The sequence below is a fragment of the Coturnix japonica genome, chromosome 7 (assembly GCF_054131305.1).
Source record: "Coturnix japonica strain WE chromosome 7, WE-NBRP24, whole genome shotgun sequence".
In the NCBI taxonomy this organism is placed as follows: Eukaryota; Metazoa; Chordata; class Aves; order Galliformes; family Phasianidae; genus Coturnix; species Coturnix japonica.
Window position 1 is genome coordinate 20,179,561 of NC_140669.1, and position 22,682 is coordinate 20,202,242.

At 35.4% G+C, this 22,682-nt stretch overlaps 1 protein-coding gene across 8 annotated transcripts in view; it reads right to left on the bottom strand.

Annotated features, from left to right (window-relative positions):
* SESTD1 (SEC14 and spectrin domain containing 1) overlaps positions 1 to 22,682 on the bottom strand; it is a 50,541-nt gene that overhangs the window by 12,137 nt on the left and 15,722 nt on the right. For 5 of the 8 annotated variants that reach the window (XM_015868361.3, XM_085552650.1, XM_015868363.3 and 2 more), the window contains 8 exons: positions 19,195 to 19,303; positions 17,782 to 17,872; positions 16,530 to 16,643; positions 9,692 to 9,805; positions 8,581 to 8,678; positions 7,669 to 7,724; positions 5,012 to 5,223; positions 2,531 to 2,653 (listed from right to left, as the gene is read on the bottom strand). In XM_015868361.3, the coding sequence (XP_015723847.1) occupies positions 2,531 to 2,653; positions 5,012 to 5,223; positions 7,669 to 7,724; positions 8,581 to 8,678; positions 9,692 to 9,805; positions 16,530 to 16,643; positions 17,782 to 17,872; positions 19,195 to 19,303 (917 nt within the window). The remainder of the gene's footprint in view (positions 1 to 2,530; positions 2,654 to 5,011; positions 5,224 to 7,668; positions 7,725 to 8,580; positions 8,679 to 9,691; positions 9,806 to 16,529; positions 16,644 to 17,781; positions 17,873 to 19,194; positions 19,304 to 22,682) is intronic. The other 3 variants (XM_015868366.3, XM_085552652.1, XM_085552651.1) reach the window with 1 other exon arrangement.

The following is a 22,682-nucleotide window of genomic DNA, read 5'->3' on the forward strand; positions in this document are numbered from 1 at the left end:
ATCAATTCTCACACAGGAGGGAAAAATTTTCATAATTTCAAATCAACTTAAGAAGCGATTAGTACATATTGAAATAACGCATGCACCGTAACTTAAACATAATGGTGCAGTAAAATGGGAAGGTTACAAACCATGAGTAGCATGGCTTCTAGATCACAGCACAAACTTCACTCAGACTACATCACTGAAACAACAGAAGAATCTCCCCATTTTTAAACAAGCTTCTAATACTTACGTGCCTCTAGGGCTGTACTGAATGGAAAGTTTTTGCCAATTGGTAAGCTATTTCAAAAGGTGTTCAAAAGAATATCTAAGTGTTACTTCCAGTGACAATTGAAAGCTACAGTAATTTTCTTAAACATTTAGGAAAAAAAACTACTACTGTAGATAAAGACAGTGTATATTTTTATCCTCTAATTCCTCAGGACATCCATATACTGGAACTTTAAAATGGCCCTTATTTCTTAGGGAAAAATTATACTACTCAATTCAAAATTCACAGATCTGGTTTCAATTTGACTACTGAATGCCTGCACAGTAGTTACCTAATATCATGGTGGTCTATTTGCAAAATAAAGTACTTCAAATATTTAACAGTAGTGTTTAAATCCCCCACAGCTCGATACATCAAGATCACATTCTTATCTTGCATGATTCAAAAGCTTAAACATATTTGCCCAACAGCTTTTATTTTAGCCTACAGCAAAGTGTCTTCCAAGTGCCCTATGCACTTCTAATGATACTGAATAGCACCATCTACTGGCCTCAAACACTTGACTGAATTAGTATTCTTGCCAAGCTACAGTTAGGATGTTTGCCTTTTCTCTTCCCCCTTTTTTTTTTTTTTTTTAAATATTATGCCTACATCTTTCACATCATTTATTTACAAAACATGCAGAACAACATAAATATTCATGCTTTTATTTTTTTCTTTTTACTCAGTCTTCTCTATCATCTGCTCACAGGAAGAAAAAGCATATGAGAAAATGCAAGGAGGAAAAAAAAAGAACTATGAAAAAATTATGTTGGCAATCAAAAAATTTAAGAGCAAAATAAATCTTCCAGCCCACTAGAGCCATCTTGGATAACATAATACAAAGAAATCTTCTACTGTCACACTCATGATACAGATACACAGGTTCACTTAAGTCAGTTTACACAACGTTACTCTTGTTAATACCTTTAGGCACTGAACAAAGAAAGCTTATTGAGTGTGAGGAGCAATAAATAATATGAAAAGTAAAAAAAAAAAAAATCTAGGTTAACATTTTTTTTCCTGTTTAATAATTAAAGAACATTGATGTTTTAAACTATCAGTCAATTAAAAGACTAGTAAAACAGATATAAAATGCATTTTTATGGCGTTTTCCATAGCAGATTTTTAGATACAGATACCTCTGACACATGAAAATCAGCCAACATTCACTCAAAGATTATTCACTCAAAGATAACAGCTCAAGTATACCACCCAACAATAAAACATGCAGAAAAGAGCAGGGGGGTGGGGGGGTAGACACACTCCACCCAGGGCAAAATAAGATAACTCCCTGAAAGCGGAAAATATTTTTTAAAGTAAACTGGAGGCAACCTTGCATAACAAATCAAACATTTTTGGAAGTGCCTTCAAAATACAAGCGTTAAAATCAGCAACAGACGAGAAATGATGAAAAAAGCAAAAAAAGCTGTCAATTCAGGTTTTAGAAGCAGAAAAAAAAAACAAAAAAAAAACCCAAAAAAAAACAGGGAAACAGAGAAAGAGAGCACTCAGCTATTATGAGATTTTTAGAAATCAATTTTCTCCAGTGCTATTTTCAAAGTGTTTTCAAATTGTAAGAGGGGATTCCAGTTACTACTTACATTATAAACATAAAAACAGTCAGAACAAGTGATTTTTTCACAAAATCCTTTCAGCATCAGATAACCAAGCAGTGTTTGGTATTGTCTGTGCCTAACAGTGATAAGAAGGCTGTAGTCCAGGCTGTGAACTTCAGTGGAAATTCACATACTTCAAAGACAGCATTTAGTTACAGATAGCACACATTTTTGTGGCATCAACTCACTACAATTACAAAATACTATATTTCCTTATTAATATAAGAGATATTTTAAGTCATGATTATTGAAAATGCTAAGCCAGTTTCAGCTCCTGACAAATGTAGTTTAATAAAGACCAAATATTAACTCATTCGTGTAAGAAATTCTGGATTTCCCACCCATTTCCTCCCCAGCTACAGAAAGAGTGGTACAGGAAATTACACTCCTCCTAATTGCCATGACTACGTAAGAAAATTCCCTAACATAGTAAATTAAAGAAAACCATAGATAAAAATCAGTTTTTTTCTACACTGGAAAACAAAATAAATAATGTCTACATACAATGGACATACCAAGTTCTTAAATTACTTTGACAGTTAACCATAAAATCATTCACTGCCCAAAATTCCTCAATACACATAACCAAAATGCATAATACATAACTGCATGCACTTAGAACTGTTTTGCTACTTGAAAAGGACAGTGGAAGTCTCACACTGTGCTGACTCTCAATCTCTTCATGCTTCTGTTGCAATGCTTGTGAGGCTCTAATTGAATCTCCTATTCCCCACTGGGTTCTTAGCTGCTCTGATCCAGGTCCTTCAAGCCAATTAACTACCTGTAAAAAAGGTAAATATGATAAAAACAACATACAAATCAACCACATGGAAACTGGCATAAAAGTAGTGTTTTGTTGCAAAGCTAAGTATTTAAAAATATATGCAGTCCTAAAAGAAAAAAGTAAACTGGAAAATCATTGCATAGAAGTTACTTCACATTAACCTGAGCCTATCAGTTCCATAAAAGCATTCAGCAAAAGATAGCTGCTCCAGAAATAAAATCTACTAGTGACAAAACGACATTTGATAAGGAAGTGTGTATTGTACAAATGTGTGTAATTGAATTCCTCCATATGGGAAAAAAAAGGCACACTGACATTCAACACTTCTTCATTAATATTCATGGATAACAAACAGTAGATGTGAATGTGAAGAAAGATGGACATTTTCCTAACAGTAATGCCATCACAACAGCTGTGAAACACTGGATCACCTCTGCTGGTTCAGATTTTTTTTTTTAAATGAGCACAGCATGCAGTCTTTTTAATCATTAGCAAAAATGCATAAATATGCTGGCAACTGTGTCAGAAAAAGAGGTTTTGTAGCTGAGAATTCGTTCTATCAATCAACATTATTATGATGTTTATATGCTTTACAGTTTCCATGAAACTAAGTAGGAGCCATTACTTTTAGAGCAATTTTTACTTTTTAAGGACTAGAAATTCCGTAAGGTCTGTCATTTCTTTTTGCAAAATAAGGTTTGAAAAATAGTAGTTAACACTGACTAGGCAATGTAAGAAGCTACACAAAGAATGAAACTGGAATGCAAAAAAAAAAGAAATGAAAAATAAATCAGCAACATAAGGGAGCAACTCTTCTCTGTACACACCCATTCCAACTGAAAGTGCTGCAAGCACATTTACACTGCAAATTCTTGTTTGTTTCAGCAAAATAAATCCCATGCCAGTTTCCCTCCATCATTTTCCTCCAGACCATCATTATCTTCTTTAATTTACCATGAGCTCAATTCCCCCCCCCCCCCCCAAAGCCAAAAGGAAACTACATAAGTTTAACATACTTAATGGATTTTTCCATGTTTTCATGCCATTAAAACGTACTTTTTTAAAAATAAAACTGGCTAACCTAGTGAAATATTGAAATATATCTTGCTGTGTGTACTGAGACTCAGTTCACTTACTATGCAGCATCCATAGGGTAGAGGGAGCAAACAAAAGACTTCCTAATAAAATTGGTGGCAAAATGAGTCTGACGCTCCAGTAAACAAGTCTATTTAAATGTATTAACAATGGCTGTTGGCCAACCTAGGCCATAAATTTAATCTCAACCAGCACATCTCCTTCAACAAATAAAGCTTTACCACAAGGGGGGGGAAGAACAGTTCTCAACCAATTACATCCACTGCCACGCTAATGTTCGATACAGTACTATTTTCACCTTTTATACATCTTTCTTTCCAGCTCAAAAATATCAGAAGATGACATTTACTTTCTTTTCCTTTTATAATCATTCAAATGACTACAGAAGTGAAAATGATTACTGAGATTGCTAATTTTGCTGCTAGATCAAGATTGGCTAGTTTTTCTTCCCTATTTGGAACGCTGTGAAGGGTGAATACTTGATTCACGCTCCCCATGCTTTACAAATGTTAGTGTATTAAGTTTAAGAGCAACATCCATTCTATTTTGTGCATATTCAAATGACGCAGAAAGCTTAAAAACAAAACTAATTTCAAGTGAAAAACACAAGAGAAAGAAATTACTTCCATTTCCTTGATTATCTCTGAAACTATGCTGAGAAAATGTTGAAAGTGCCAATTACATGCTTGTTTCCAAAGGACAAGACCAATTAAGACCTTCAACAACAATTGAATAAAAGAAGTCTATTCACCCTGGTCAAAGGAGACGAAATAGTGTTTAACCATTTTTAACTTTGCTAAGACATTCAGCATTGGACAAATAAAGGAATAAATGACAACATTCCTTCAGTAATAGAAACTAGAAGAAAACTAAACACTCAGGAATAATGACACAAATGCATCTAACATGCAAATGTTCTCTGCTATAATGTCAGGTATTCCACCCTTTAATGAGTTAAGAGCACACTGTTGAAGTGAGCAACAAAGGGATGTGGTGAAGGTTTTTTGCTGTGGGGATGAAAGCAGGTGGAGCTAAGTACATTCTAATGGCTCCTACTGTATCAGAAGAGACTTTAGCAAGTGCATGCCAGTGGCCAAAGCATAAGGCATCCAGTCAAACAAGTACACTGAAGTTTTAGGAATAAGAGAAAACATAATAACTAGCAAAAAGCTCCTCACTTCTGATTCCTAGTTCAGAAAATAGAGGCTGAGTCTTGTGTCTAAACCTGCTTCCCACAGCATTCAAGAACTTAATTCTTACCTGCATTACCTTCTGCTGAATTTCCTCTAATTGAGTTCGCTTGCTACGTTGCCTACAAACTTCCTGGTAGCGGGTATATTGCTCTCGGAGGGAGTCTAGGAGCTTCATGACCTGCGGCTGAGCAAGCAGCTCATCATCCATCGGAGACCATGACACTCCTCCATCTGAGCCATTAAATCGACGCTGTTGTAGCTCAGAGAGCAGCTCATGGCCTTTGAGGAGACAAATAATGATTTGCTTAATGCAGATACAAAATGAGCACAAGGCGATGAGTCAGCAGATATACTGCTGGATGGTCTAAAAGTCCATTTCTGCAGCTAATAATCTTTCATGCGTTATGGACATTTTATGACACCATTCCATTAACATTTAGAGCATCAGGCACAGCCTAGGATTTGTATCAGCTCCAAAACAGGGCAGAAGTCATGTGTCATACTTCAGATAGCTGAAAGATATAATAGCTTTAACATTTACACAGACAAAAATATAAGAAAATATGTGCAAAGCAAATTGCTGATTCTAGAGCAAGTGTAAGTATTCTGGTCTACTGTAAAACACATGTAGCATTCAAAATATTTCTCTCACATAATTCATATTCTTAGAATAAATTATTTAGAAGCACTAACAAATTAAGCATGAGCTTCTGTCAGTTCACAAGATTTCTAACAAGTATAAACATTTCCCTGAAAGTGTGGAATTGAACCTGAATTATTTTGTGCTCTTAGACACCATATTATGGTATAGACTCTCCATAGAGCAAAGACATTCATACATATGAAAATAAAAGTTTGTCTACTTAATCCTCCACTTAAACTGCTCAAAGAAAGTGAGTTTTTGTTAAGCTGTGGTAAAGTTTTCAAGATGTAAACTCCACACTACTAGCCAACTCAGTCTATTTGTATCTGCAGTAGCTCAGAGAATAAGTTAACAAGTGAAAGCGTCTGTTCAGTAAAGACATCTTGATGAAGGAGTGAAAAAAATCTGCCAATCCCACAACTGTGCAGGTCTTAAAATGGTAATGTGCCAGTTCACCAAAATATAGGAACAACAACAAAAAAAAAAATAAATCAAACACTAGCATAGTAATTGCAATACCTTCAGGCAAATGCAGAAAAACAGACTTTAAACTCAAGTATTAACTAGACAGAATGCCAAAGGCTTTGGAATTTGCAACAAGCATCTGTAAATTAATCTGTCCTTACTTTGAGGTGATCATATCCTAAGAACTCAAATGCATTTTGCTAAGCTCTTGAAATAAATATCATTGATTTCACATCCTAAAGTACTACAAAGCACAGATAGTTGCAGGAAAAACAGTGTAATGTTTCTATAAACCATATTACATTTTCATGTTACATTTTGATTGTGTTTCTTTCACAGTAAGTAATTAATATTTTCATGAATAAAAAACTTTTAAAAAACTAAACTATTATCAAGCTGTAAGAATTACACATCTTGATCTACAGCCTGCAAAAGCAACAACAATTATAATTATGAAAGACAGAAAACTTGCATCTAAAGCTCAGAACAACAACATAAATTCACTGGTGTTTTTTTGTTTGGTTGGTTTTTTTTGGTTTGTTGTTATTTGCCCTTTAAAGATAGGACACTAACCAGGGAAAAAATGATTTTTGATTCTCAGACTTTCAAGATAGTGGATCTGACAACAACAACATAAAGAAGATTCTTGGGAACTCCCATGGCTTGAAGAACATTACTGTACTTTAGAACTATAAAAATATCATTACAATATAGCATTATAAAATAGACAATGCTTCCAAACTTCCTTGGGAGCCATCTACTCACAGAAAAAATCATGTATTGTTGCATGGTCCGTTAGAGGAATATATACAATTTGGCTCTAAGGTCTGACCGTTTCTACAGATGTTTTGTATTTAAAAAAAAAAATTAAAGACTATAACAATAACCACATAACCTTTTAACACTCACAGAATTCTCCCACATCTCAATAAGCTAAAGCATACACAGAGCCAGCAACTCTCTGTATCAGACACTACACGTATCACATATCATGAATGTAGTGGGCAGTTATAAGATAGGATTATGAGCACTCCTCAGACTCACCAACTTAATGCTGTGCTTCGCTTCCTACTCTATAAAAATCTTTAAGCATATTTCTAGTCCAAATCAACAGTGCCATTCTGCATTACTGGGAATAAGTCACCAGTAATAATAATCACCCTAACATCATCTCAAAGAAACCAAACTGTTTAAAGCTCAAGGGAGAGTCCAAGAATGGAACGGTCAGAAAGACTGTGCTTCACTCTCATAGGTAGGCAGTTCAGAATGAGGCTGATGCAAAAACGCTATTCATACCACTGCCATTTGGTGGCTACTTGAGAAGAAATCATTCCATGAGAGGCCAACATATCAGCATCATCTAGAAGCAATGTACTTTCAAATTAAACCTACTAATTATGGCAACTCTGTAAAGATGTTATCAACACTACTAAAAACGATTTTAAGCAGACAAGAGACACTGCTTTTTTTTTTTCCTCCCAACAAAGATGACACTAATTGATAAGCTTATTACATTATGGCATTGGTTAAGACAGCTACCACACCCTCTGCTTTCAAGTGAGGAACAAAAATGATTAATGAATGTTATTAACTGACATTATTATTTTTCAGCTTACCTGTCTGCAGTACTGTCTCAGGATCAACTGATGGAAGGAAGTTCAAATCTATTGATCTTGAATAAAGTAATAAATAAATATCAATAATTCATTTGCATTACAGTAGTATTAAAAAGCTTCAAACAACACCAGAGCTATCACACTCTGTTAAGAGACTATGTTACTTTTCTTTCTTCACATCCCAGAATATTCGGTATACACACGACATGAGAAAAGCAGATCAAGTGGCAAACAGTAGTACCTGTAGTTTACAGAACTGTAAAGCAGTGGCAGAAGCTTTGTTCAAGGAATGAGACTTGCCAGCAAGAATAAGAGAACAAGATAAAAGCCCCACTGACTTATGCAGTATAATGAGATTTGTAATCAAAACTGAAGCTGAAACTGAAACTCAGATCTTCTGTATCTCAGACTAATACCTTAAATGCATAGGCTCTTTGTAAATCTATAGAAAGCGTAATTATCTTTATGAATTTGATAAACGATTGAAAACATGAGCTTGCTTTTAACACTGTTTAGATATGTATTATAAAAGACAGGTTAAAAAAAAAAGTGCAGTTCTTCAGTTGCTTTTGGAGTCTACTTACATCAGGCAATCAACCACTTACTGGAAAACAGAGTACCAGAGTAAATCAGTCTTCCTCATTTTGATTCTAAGCTTCTCTAAAACAGTCATTAAATTCTTGCTCTTTGTACTCATTTATCAAAAGTGAAGTGCAGCTGTATGTAGTCAATAGCCAAATAAGCATCCATCCACACAGATAAAATTCATAATCTGTTTTTTTAACACTGAAAATGTCCTTACATAGTTCATATGACATTTGAAGTATTATATTATTTTTATATTTTGATCATTTTGATTTCTGATGAAATTTAATATCAAAAACCATGAATTTCAAAAACTTAACCACATACCTGTCTTTTTCTTGTTGATTTCCTTTATCACTTCCATTGTTAATTAGAGCAAGTTCATCTAGCAAGGATGTTGATTCTTTTGTGAATTTTTCAAATACCTAAACAAAATGCATGTTTTAAATTAAGAAATACAAAATGTAAGTGATATAACATTGAGGGCACCAATACAGATTTATCCAGTAGTTCTGATAATATATTCCAGCTTTCATATTGTTTCCCAATATTCAGATGGTACAGCAGAAAGAGCACAGATTTCTTCACCAAATACTTATAAGCACCAGAAGTCTTTAGGAAGATAAGAAATATCACACAATATGATGAACTGATTTCTGAAATCCATTTTTTTTAATTTTTATTTTTTAAATATTTCTACAGAAACTAAGCTCTTCTGGACATAGTTAGTCCACCATTTCATTTATGCCTCTATCTTTACGTAAATCTCAGGGATAATGCCAAATCAGGTTTTTACAAAAGCACTGAATAGCTCAGCTGAATGGATAAAAATAATCAGCTTTGTGAAAATGCCAAACCTTCATTGCTATGAACAAGCTATAATTGTAATAAATAACTCCAAGGTAGAAGAGAGATACTTGTGATTGAAAATATACATTCTGACTAGTTTCTTCAAATACAGGGGTAACAATATAACAAGGCCTGTGTAGTCAGACATTGCTCACATTACATTTCTGTAACAGATTTAGTTATCCCTGTATGATTACTGCAACTCTGTATCCACTGGGAAAACAGCAGTGACAGAGCTTTCAGCATAGAGTACCTTAAGACTTGTCTCCACTTCCCAAGCATTTCTTCCTTTTTTATGTATTTCTTTATTAGGAGGCAAAAAATAAAACAAAACAACAACAACAAAAAAAAAAAAACAAAAAACAAAAAAACCCCTCTGTAGCCACTCCATCATACACTCAGGTTCTTCTACGAGAATAACAGTCTGTAGGTTCCTTAGTAGAGCTCTCCTATTACTTCAGTTATAATCATGAAATGCATGTGACTGCAGTGCTACATACAAGACAAATTCTCTGCAAGGTTCCTACATGAATAGAAAACCATGGATCAAGAACAAGACATTTGAAGGAAATAAGGAAATAAAACTAACCAGCCTCTTATTCAGCCAATCCATATGATCGTAGGTGAGAGTTCCTCCAAAATCTTCTGTTAGTTGACATGGTTCTATGTATCGAGTCAACTTGTTAGCAGACACCAAAATAACCTGCAACAATAAAATATGTATCAGATACAGGCTTAGGTAATGTCTATACTTAAGTACCTGACAAGTTGTGCTGTGTGTCTGGAGGTACTGAGCGTATCTTTTCAGTGACTCGCAACAAGTGACCCTCTTAATGATAAATATCCCAATGAAGTCCAGTTGACTGCAATTAAGTGGGGTCTAACAGAGGCACGTAGTTTTGACACAGACCACATTTCATGCACAATCCCTTAGAAGCATCAACAATACCACCCTGTCTATTTACAGTAGGAGAAAGAAATACACTTATTGGCTGTTTTCCTCATGGTAATTGATGTTTCTTGATTAAGTCCTACTTTGCGTGACCTATTTTCAGTGAACAAAGTAGCAAGATATCATGCCGCCAAGTCCTTCGTGCCACACAAGCCAAGTACCTGTATTTATCATGCAAACGTGCTGCATACCTTTACAGTTTAGGTATTTTTTACATTCTGTACATCCCTCTGAGTTTATAAAAAAGAAGAAAAAATTAATTCACTCAATCAGGACATTTCAGTACAGAAACAATGTAAATCAGGCAGCTGGTTCATAGATAAGTATATCCCTTCGAAAAAGATTTCTAAAAAACCAACAGCAAACTGCTTGAATAAAATGACAGACTGCACTGAGACCACTTAATTCTGAGTATTTTACTGAACCCTTTGGAGGAAGGCCGGGAGAACACAAAAGATAATTTTAAGTTAAGGTGGCATCAGAAGTGTGGTTCCTGAACAGAGTTTCACCTGTTTTGATCTAGTCTAGCAGCAGTGCTGATGCAATTCTCTCCATATGCTTTAAATTAAACAACTTCACTATTTTTATATGCAAGCTGCCTCTCTGAAGCTTCTAAACTACTGTTTTGGTTAGCCACCCACCACTGGACTGTAAGAAACAAGGCTGAGAAGCAAGGGGAAAAAAGTCAATGGTACAAATGAAGACCATTTACTGTATCAAAAAAAAAAAAAAAAAAAAAAAAAAAAGAAAAAGAAATATTCCACTGCTTGCCTGCAACTGGACTGATTTTTCCTCCCCACCCAAAAATGACTGAAGTGTTGACTTTAAAAAAAAAAAAAAAATCTTTTTAAAAATCCAAATAGCCTTTGGACAGTAGACTATGATTTTACATTAATGTGAACAGCTTAGATTTTTTTAAGGGATAAATGATTAAGTCTGGACAGACAGGTCTACCAAAGGCAGGGAAAGAGTTACTGAATCTTTGTTTCCTTACCCACTCTACCCACTCACTTGACAAGAAACAGCTAAAAAGGTGACAGAGTTAATAAGGTTTCAAACATGCCCTGCATGATACTGACCAGAAGCCCTATCATCACCTGTACTCGGTTCTTTTCAGAACCTAGAGGAGCGGTAACAGCTTTCATTGTTCTACTCTAATCATGCTTTGTACAATAATAGCTTGCTGTAACACTTGAAGGCCATTTCAGAAATAACTCAAGCCAGTGTTTTGTGAAAAGTAAAAATGTTGTATTATGGAATAAAATTAGAAAAACATTTTTAGAAACTGACAAACAAAAATGAGGGAAAGATATAGTTGCAACAGCACTTTGTGGTATTTTATAAGTTTTATTCACTTACTAGGACATAAACCTAACATTCTTAATATAAATCATTTCAATTAAAAGTACATGAAGGCATGCTAAAAGTTTATCACAGTTATCTAATAACTGGCTGATAATTTTGGAAAAATCTCATTCAAACAGGCCCCAGTAGAAGGGTTTTTTGTTCATTTCCCCAAAATTCTGCCAAGAAACACTAAGAAATTCAGAAAACTCATCCTTTCTGATAGCCTAGATGACAAGCATAAAAGACTGAACTTTGACATGCTCATTTGGGACTCAATGATCCTTGTGGTCCCTTCCAATCCAGGATTTTCTCTGATGCTATGAGTCAATACCCAAGTTGTTCTTTTCAATGACTTGTTATTCTAACAGCTTACATATATAAGCAGCTTTGGAAAAGTACGGGAAAGCTTCAATCAAGAAGGCAGAGATTGAGAGCATAACTTTGCACTTCAGCTCGTGGAGAAACCTGAACCACAGAACTCCTACTTTCATTTTCACATTATGCTGAAGGCAGCCTTTGTATAAAAGAAAAAAAAAAGTAACCTGTTCCTTGGTATTTGTTTTAAAACAAAGTATGAATCCTACTTGCTTTCAAAAACAATCAGATTAAACTTTCGCATTTACATTCCCACCCCTCCCAAAAGGAAAAAAAAAACACAAAACTAACTGTGCTCATTCTTCAGCAAATTTTGCTTCAGGATACTGTGATATAAGGATTGAACTATATTCCTTATGACTTTTCAAGAATAACTCTGGCACTTCAAATAGACAAATCATAGTTACCCACATTCCTGGTCTGACAGTGATTCATTGCCCTGTAATTGTAATGTTGTTCTTCTTCACAGAAGAAAAACTCCACTGTTTCATGATAATGAAACCCTGCTTAAACACTGAGTAGTGTAAAGAAATACAAGTTCAATATTTATCTGACCAGCACCACACAACATCTGGCATTCTGGAAAAGCCCAACAGCAGGTAGCAGAACCTAGACACAGACCAGTCAGCTCCACTCCCAATAACCTCTCCTTCCCCATCCAGTAACAACTGCTTCAGCTACTCATTCACTTTCCCCTTCAGGGCTCATGATAATAACACACTGTCATTTTTCCATCCCAGAGAAAAGAATAATAGGCACACACAACCTGATATTTTTCAGCACCTCCTCCTTTAAAAGTGAACTCTAAAAGTGACAAACATAGGTTTACCTTCTCCAGCTCTACAGGGATAATTCCCTGATTTGGCACAGGTTTAAGGCACATAAATGTATCATGTATCACATTCAGAGGTTTTTTTTGTTGTTTTTTTTTTAATACATTCAGAGGAAGATATATGCACTGAAATAAATGCCATTTCAATGATTAGAAAAATTTAGAACTGCTATATCCATTTTTAGGAAAGTCTGAGAAATCCTCTTTTAGAGCCTCTGCTATAAAATAGTCAACTGGAAGACTTGATAAGGAAATTAGTGACTTACAAAGTGTTATTCATTTATTCTCTGGAATGCCACTCTGCCTATTACTATTATTCATAAGAGATTATATGGGGTTGAGTGTGCCAAATTTAATTTCTAAGTGGAAAACTGAGAGGATATAAAGATACATGTTGAAACATATAATTTCAAAATTCAAGAACAACACAGAGATCATAGGGGAAAAAAGCCACCCATAAGCAATGGTTGGGGTTGGGATTTTTGTACTTTGGAACATTAAGGACTGCTATAACGAGGTAACAAAGACCACTAGACTGCTGGAGAAGGTATCTACCACAGAGTTACTTCACTTGAATTAGGGACTGATATAGGGAAGAAAAAAAAAAAAGTCTAATCACGTTTGTCAGTTCCAGTTGCTTTCTTAAACACATCCGACACTTACAACACTCAACAGCCTTTTGTTCCTTTAATTACTCCCAGAGCTTTGCAACTCTTCACCACCACACCTCACCCTGAAGCACAGAATCTCTGCCTTACAACTAAAATGACAGTGTGGTGATGGCTTCATACGACAGTATTAAACAAGGTATAAAAGACAGATCAGGAAGCACAAAGTAGGGCATGGAGGATTTTATTAGTCCAAAAGTGACCTCAGTCTTTCTAACTAATAGTTATCCAAATCCAACATCCCATGAAAAATAAAGGTAGGGCATTGTTTTGGCTTTTCTGCTAGTATATACAAACACACAGCTGCAGTTTTGTATAAAGGGGTTTCCATAGCCTTATCAGTACTCAGTACTCACATCAGAAAGAGAGGAAAGATACATTACTAGCTCTAACACAAGGACTACCTGGAGCACAAAGGAGGGGTGTTTTTACTGAGTCAGTTTTGCTAGTAACATAACCAAGAGTTAATGAATAGTGAAGAACAAAGGCTTACTTATTAGTAATGGTCATTCTTCATTGTCTGTAAACTACAAGATTTTTCCCACTATTCTTTCATCCTTCCCTGTCCTTTAATGAAGAATGCTATTAAAGAAAATGAATTACTGCACAGAAAAAAAAAAACCAAACCAAAAAACAACAAACAAGTGCAAAAAATAAGGAAGAGTTAGGACAGTATCACGTAAGTCCCTTCATCAACATCTGTAGTGACTCTATACGCACAACTGCTCACCAGTGTAATACAACATCCGTTGGATGACAACTGCCCCAAAGCTGATGGCAGCTTCCATGCAAGCAGGCTGTCTCAGTGTTTCAGTGCTTCTAAACTAGGAGGGAACTCTAGAGCAAAACATTATCAACCACAACAAGAACAGAGCAACTGCTCCTTTATTACCCTCTACTCATGCCAATCTCTGTTCCATCCCTGCTTTAATCCAAGATACAAGTGTCCAAAAGAACAAATATGAAGCTTTCCTCCTGACAAGAACACAGCTGATATATCAGTTTGAGGAAAAAATGCTTACATGGTTGACTTCATTTTTAAGCAGTTGACACATTTTGACCCATGTTTGTATGAATTATATACTTAATATACCAATTATTTTACTCTTCCTAAAATTTCAGAACTCTTAATTTAAGAGAACTGCAGATCAAGACTGCATGTCAGAGGGAAATGCTTATGGTTTAATTATACAAATGTAGCTTAGAAACAGAAAACAAAAATAATCAATGGCAACAATGAAAATACTGTCAGGACAGATACATACTTCACAGAATGACTTACAAAATTATAATTCTGTTTAGGAAATTAATGACTGAGTCAATTCTTGAAGTTAAACAAGAATATCTCCCTGTGTGATCATTTTAAATTATACCTGCTTCACTACTAAATATTTTCTGTAACCATTCTACTCACCTGTCTAGAAACAGATTCTGGCTGCATTATATTAAAAAAACTGAAAAGAATCTAGGAAAGATTATCCTTTAAACTAGCAATATTACACTCAATGTAGCAATGAATGTATAAAATTATTTTAGACCACAATTTCAAAGGCTTCCCAGGACTATGTCTATTTGTGGGCAGGTGGTAAAGAAAAGCACCCATATTCAATAGTAGATACTGCTTAAGAATTCCTGACAGCACAGGGGCTTGGCCATTTATGTTATGTCTGCATGAACTTGAATATTTGTAAACTTAAGATACTTTCTAAACATAAGTTCCTAAATCATTCTTCTGAGTATGGATTGTTGGTTCAGTTTCTTAATGGGATGTGGTACAGTTGACTAACCTATCATAGATATCACCATGTTGATCTCCTTTTGCAATGAAAAAAATACCACATTTTTGATTAAGTAGGCTACAACCGAGGTGTTACATACTGAACTTTAAGACAGAAATATACTTTGAGTAAACATCCTTGCCTGTCCCCTCAAAGAATTCAAGTGAAGGGAAACAGACACGTGTGAAACCCAGGAAAATTTTAAGTTATGAGATTATCATAGCTGAAACTACTTTCAATAGCAAAAATTCAGCCATTACCTTTATAAGTATCTAGCTGTCTTAGCACAGAAGTGGTCATTCAGACATTCTTTGTACTCAGACTACTTTTCAAATCTGTCTTTAAGGAACTACTCAAAAAGAAAATACAATTTTTTCTGCTGTTAGATAAACAGCTTAAAGACAAACTCATAACATTTCCTTCCTGGTATAACACTAAAGCTTATTACAAAAAAGAATCCATCCCCCTGACCCAGTCTTTCAGGACTCTTTGACATGAAAGAATTGTTTCTGAAAGAAAAATGAAAGCATCTACTCAAGATAAAGTTTGATAAAACACTTAACAGAACAAAATCCTTATGAATTAATAAAGATTTATGTAGGTGAACAAATCTCCAGAATTATATTTAGTAGCTACATAACCTTTAGCTGCCATCTTCCCAATTCAGTTTTCCCCAAACTAACTTTTTTAAATGAACATTCAAGAATATAATAAGAGACAATTACCCAGAATTAGATAAGGCTGCAAAATACACTTAATCCTTTTAACAAAATATGTTTTGTACAAGGCACTATAAGAGCAAGTTTCCATTTCAGTAACTGGTAAGCACAGCAGATCTGCTGCCATTCAAACAACATTAATTTCCAAAGCACCTGGAAAGACTGATAATACAGACAATTTTCCAAAAACAAAAAACTGAGTTTCCAGTAATCTCCCAACAAGATAAAAGAATAGAACTGCTATCATAGTTACATAATCTTTTGTGCATGTTCTACCTCATGAGATATTGCCAACTTATCTTTGGAAAATTGAAAGGCCCTGTAAACTCTGTTACTAATGTTCAAAACTCAAAGATTAAAAAATATTCATGCAGCAGCAAGATGTTCTTAAAAATATCTAAGGCAACCACTCATTTAATGACACTACACACTGTGCAACACTACAATTTATTACAGAAGTCATGAACAAAATTCACACTAAACCTTGTAACAGTTTCTTGCTCAAAGCATCAACCAAATGTGTCATACAGATTTATCCTCCTGCTCAGCAACAGATTTCTAATTAGAGACTTCATTTAATATTCCTTTCAAGTAGAAAAAAAGCAAAAAAGCTAAAAAGCCACAGTGCTTTATTAGGGATCTCCATAAAGCACCCAGAATAAACTATTTTTTAAGGAGCCGTGCATTTGCATCCAATTATTCTAAGGAATTCCAGAAGCAGAATTTGTGACTGAAGCAGGAAGAAGTTCTACATACCTCAAAGCCAAGTCTATCTTTCTCCTTCCAAAAGCAGAAGTGCGTAACCTTCTTATCCCAAAATTCATCTGGCTTTACTACACAAACAAGTGATACCTCAGCTGGAACAACATTCTGTAAAACAAATTAAGGGAGGGAACAACAGTAAAACATTCAAGCTATCATGTATCACAGAACTGAGCTCTACTTTTGTGCCCTCAACTACTCGAGAAATTACATTCACTGATAGAAATTATACAAAATTTGCTGCATCTACGTCCCAAGTTGGTCCACACTCTGCAGTAGATTGCATAGCAAAATATTGTCAGAACTGATAAGAAATTCTGACCCCTAATCCATCCTGTACCAGTACAGAAAAACACAAAGTATTGGTTTCATTAAATGTTTTTTTATAGTATCTCTTTTTTAAAAAAGTTCATAACAAAGCTTTCTACTTATGCAGTTTGCTATATAAAATGAAAAAGTAATCCCTTAACCTAAAAATTATCTACTTCCAATAGGGCCACATATTTTTCTGTCTATCTCTAATTTTGTGGAAAGCACTCCAATAAACAGCAATCATTTACACAGTAAGAAAAGCAGGAAAGGCAGTAGAGTTCAACTTCTTTATCTAGTTCAAAGTGCTGTACCCTCCATTTTTATCTGGACACTGAGACCAGAAGACAGACCATATTCCTTTACAGAAATATAACTTGATCATATATCTTTATCAGAACCTCACTATTCTGAAAAAGCAAATACAAATAATTAAGAAAAACCTTAATTGGGAATTGACACTTTTTTCCCTCCCTACTTTGAGTAGCATCCAGGAAATAATTTGTGACTGGGACTATTGTAATGCAATAAAATCAACAGCCATTTACAATGAAAGCTAATTGGCACTGCATAATGCATCAAAGCCTACTTATCTGCACTATCCGTGCAAACAGACCTCTGCTTATATGCTTGCTACTCATAGCTGATGATGCCAAGAGCATAATTCTGTATTGTTTTCAAATAAAACTCTGTTTTAGGAAAAAGGTTACAATCTCACGTGTTGAGCAAATAAGGAATTTGAACCTCATTTGAGGGAAGTGTATCATCCTCTCTTTAGATTGTTTCTTTGTCAAAGAGTGATATTTGTGATATTACAAGACCATAAACTACCTTCCTGTCTCTCAGTGAAGAAATTAATATACTCAAAATAATGCAGCTATTGGGTTCACATCTATATAACAAATCTGTCAACTATCAATGGATAAAATGGATTCACCTGTAGCATTAACACAACTGTCTTCACCACGTTCCACTGAGATTTTCTGCCATCCACTATCACCGTAAATCCTCTTGCTTTGCACTTCTCACTAAAAAGGAAAAGTACTTAGAAAAAAGGTATCATTCACCAACAAGTATTATATCACAATGATTCAGGCTATAAATCTACTGAAAAATAGCAGACTCACAATTTGTACAAAGAGTGCTTTCACTGAATTTTCAGTCAGTTATTTTTACACTAATATATGTAAAAAACATACACCAGGGTGAGACTGAGGAATAATTAACACTTGTGAGAACAACAATGCCTGCATCTGTTACACAAATGTGGCCAAGTCCCTAAGTCAATGAGACGACTTGCATAGATGACAGTTTGGGATTTCCAACACTTTACAAGCTGTTTGGAAAACTCTAAAGCTTCCACAACTTAAATGCTGTTCAATATACACATATACACTGATGCTTTACTTGTAAGCAAACTGAATCTACTGCTTGTTTTTCTCTCCCTAACTAGAGCTCTCTTTTTCTCCTTCAAATGCTCTTAACCACAAAAAGAAGTAGATCACTTTGTTATGTTCTTAATGCTTTTGTAGACTCCAACGAGCAAACTGCACTAAACATTCTTTGGTTATGGCACTGAATCTTTATTTCCAAGAGACATTCTTAGGGATACAAGCAAACATTTAGCTGATGGACTTAATTCCTTCCTAGATATATGCAAAGCAACTCTAAAGATGAACCTCTGATCTTTAAAAAAAAAAAAAAAAAAAAAGAGCAAAAACAGTCACTATAAGTTTACAGGGTCACGTAAGCAGAACACCAAAAATATCTGACAACAGGGTCTGAAAGACAAAACATTCAAGTTTTAATTCAGCACACTTAAGTGCTCCTTTAACCTTGAACACTTAACTAAGACTCGTTGAAGTTACCCAGCTATTTAAAACTCTGTAGGACTAAGGTCTACAGGTTACAAAGGATATGCACACACAAAAGTAAAAAGAGGAGGTAGCTTTGTTTACTTTGGGTAAATTTGTAAACTGCAATGCTACTTTGTAGGCTTCAGAATTTCAATAGACTGACTCATTAATTTACATAGCAATTTAAGTTCACTGACATCAAAAGAAATAAAGATATTCCATGAAAGGAGTGAAGAAACACTTAATAAAAATACATAAAACAAACAGAAAAACACAGAGCTAGATACACAGAATAAAAGGACTTAAGCAAGCCTCGGTATATCCCCAGGTTTATTTTAGCATGTATGTTTCTAACTAAATCAGACCGTATAATGTTTTGAACAATCATTTACATAAAATAAATTTTGCACTGACATCAAATAGAAACAATAAATGACCCTTTCCAGGACTGGAAGAAGCAAGGAGCCCTGAGAGCCAAATGCCTTTGAAATCACCTTGGGATACTAAGCAGGTAGTCCAGCGTGACACTCAGCTCATCCATACTCGTCTGCTCAAGGCATAATGGAATTGTCAAAATGAGACCACTTCTTCTGTCCTTCCCGCCTATTTGGGAATGAAAAAGTCATTAGAAAGTTAATGAAAAGGCTTTAAGGTAAAAGAAATATTTTGTAGTCACGTTCTCAAAACACATCATAAAACTAATATTTAAAGTTGCTGTGGAAACTACTCATGTTAGATACAAGGATCTACTCACCACTGATATTTAAGGCATCACCAAAGCTTCAGAGCACAGACCACATCCACATCAATCATAGCCTTTCATCTAGTAGTCCCAATACAAACATTGTCCCAAATCCAGCTTTCCAGAACCATTTTTTTTTTTTTTTTTTTGCACATGCTGATTACATTTTCACTTAAAGCATTTCCTAGATAATCTATACAACCAGTCAGTCAGAAATCCAGTAAGTTTCCAAGGTAAGTGAGCTCAGCAGCTCCAACTGCAAGACAAGACCTGCTGGAAATATCCCTTACACAAAGCAAAGTCTTGTACCCCATGGGCTGCTCTCAGTTGATAATCCATGCATCAAACCCAGGGATTTCCTGACCTGCTTACAGGCATATACCAGTCACCTCACAATTAAGGTAAATACTTCAGGTCATTTGCTTCAACCTTTGTATGCATTTTACGCAGGCAGGAACAGAAACAAAAACATGGCAAGTACAGGCCACACATTTTCACTTCCGTCAAAATCGAGTGTTAGGCAGATGTACTACTTTTAAGTAGAACATGCTACAACTGTAGTTTATATCATTTTTCAATTACACAGACAATCTAGAAAGTTTCTGGGAAAGTAGTTTTTTTGTGTTTTGTGTTTTTTGGTTTTTGGTGTTTTTTTTGTTTTTTTTTTTAAAGAAAGAATATTTAAAGAGCTGAAATTTTCTCTATGGGTCTTTCCTCTAAAAGGTAGACCTTTGAGTCACATGGCTGTCAACAAACAAGAAAAATGGATTTGGAGCAGCTTTTTCTTCTCTCGTGGTTTCAGCTGGATCTGACAAGAACTTGCAAAGGGGCATCATTTGCTGAGCCTCTGAATGCAGAAGAGGTCAAAAAGTTTGTTCCTAACTGGCTATTAACTCATTAAAGAATAAAAGTCAGTGAAGGGGCAAAGGTGCCACACTGGACCTTTCCACAGAATTTGGAGAAGCTCTTACTTCAGTCATATATTCACTATTTTGACTAAAATTACTATTTTTTTACCCAACCTCTCTGCCCTTAAATCTGTGATCTGAGGGGAAAAAATATATTCTCAAATGGTTTTAAAAGCATTGTTCATCATGTGGTTAAACTCATATCACAGTTTTACTTCCCTGCTGTCATGGCTTTATGATTTTTGGTTATTGGTATTCCACATGATAACATCATGTAGTGCACTGGGAGTTGAAGTGTTAATGCTCCAGTTCCAGGTACCTGTCTGGAAGAGAAGAACTACTACGGGGACTTTGTGGTCAGAGAGGAGATGTAACTCATGTCAAGGTCACCCGATTGAGCTTTTCTCACCATTGCTCTTCTCCTCTCCTCACTGCTGCCCAACCAAACAGCGTGCATCACTTCAGTATTACTGTAAGGTCTACAGCTTTCAGATACTCTCTCATTATATATTAGTTAACATAAATTCTAACTATATTGCATTATAATGTGTTATCTTGCATTCCAATACCATCTTTAGTAAATTAGTTTGTCTCTCCTCAGATCGTTGATGCTGTTTTGGGGTCCCCTGCTTCCCTTCTCCAGAGGCACAGATTTTGTGAAATCCCTCCAAGCCACTACACACAGAACCAGGCTGAACCAGCCTGTAAACCACTGACACCTGCAAGTCAACGACAGAGAGCACAGCTTCTTAAAGAATAACAGCAGCTGTTGAGCAGTAACACAAAGCACACAAGTACAGCCCAGAAGTGCTTGCGATGCATACACCTACACTGACATAATTTGAGAAGAATTCCTCCAAGAACATTAGAGATGCAGGCAAAATAATGGAAAATAATGTTTGTTTACACAACATATGTTGGCATCTTAATTGAAATAGCTTCTTCCCTTGCTTTCAGAGCTACCCCAATTCCCCTAATAGTATTAAAGATCCAGTGGTATGCAGGTGAGCAAATTGCATGTCTTCAGAGCTACTGCTTAGATGTTCTATTCTAACAGTAGTGTTTCCTTTTTAATTCCCCCTCCTGTGGCAGGATTTTTGTTGTTTGTTTTGTAAGTGAAGGAGGAAAAAAAGGGAGGGGAGGAACAGTTGGAAAAACAGAAAACAGACTTTAATATTTATTATCTTTTAACAGAGGCATTAACAAATGGTGAGAAAGGATCTACCTGTTAGTCCTTCCTCCAGAATCAAATGAGTCAATGTAAAAAGCAAAAGTTATTTACAGACTGTCCATCCTTATCTGTCTCAGACAGAAAACCTTTTCAGGCAGAAGCCTGAAAATGGGATCAGGAAAGAAAAAAGGAGAGGAAAAAACAAACAAACAAAAAAAAAACCTTAATCCCTTATGAACTAGAAATTTGTTCTCATCCAAACGCTTGAAGTGAACGAGAGTTCCTCCCTACTTGCTGCACTGCTTCGTGAACCCTCAATTAAATTCAACAACTAAAAGGGAAGCAGTATTTTTGAGGACATAAAATAATACTTGAGAAGTGATGAACAATGACTTTTTAGCTACCATCTCTTAACAAAAAAAATTAAAAAATGAAGAACTAGGCCTTCCACCAAACAGTCAGGCATCATTTGGTCTTTTCCTATTAAAAATAAATAAAATTTTTCAGAGGCAGTAGGACATCAGTTTTTAAGGACTCAAAAAATAAACTCGTTTAAACTAAAATTCACTACAGCTAAATTCAAGAATAGGTTACCGGTAGAAAAGTGGCAAACTAGGAAAAACTGCCACGGTAATATGTGGGGCTCCAAAAGTAATGCCTCTTATTATGTCCACCCAGAGGCAGATGTTGGTAGGATGGTAGTAGAAGTTGAGCCATCCCACCAATACTGTTACATTTTGTTGTCATGCAGCAGGTAGCAGCAGAGAGGGGAGCATGACAGAATGGTGTCTGACATGGAAGTACATATACAGCAAAGGGTCATCATTGAATTACTCAAACTGAATATTTAAGAAAACTAAACAATGGATACAAGGCAATGTAAGGCAGTGTTTCAGCAGTGGTTACAGTGGGTCACCTCCACTGGTGCAGAATTTCACAAGTGTGGCATGCATGATCATATTCATCATTGGCAAAAATGCAGAGCTAACAGTGGTGATGATGTCAAAAAATAGTGTTTTGTAGCTAAGAATTTGCTCTATCAAATGGTGTTTTGCTCTTGATATCTTTCGCAGTTTCCACTGAAATAAACAGGAGGCATTACTTCCAGAGCAACTTACAAAGCATTTGTTGAACCCATATAATAAACAACCAGACTCTGTG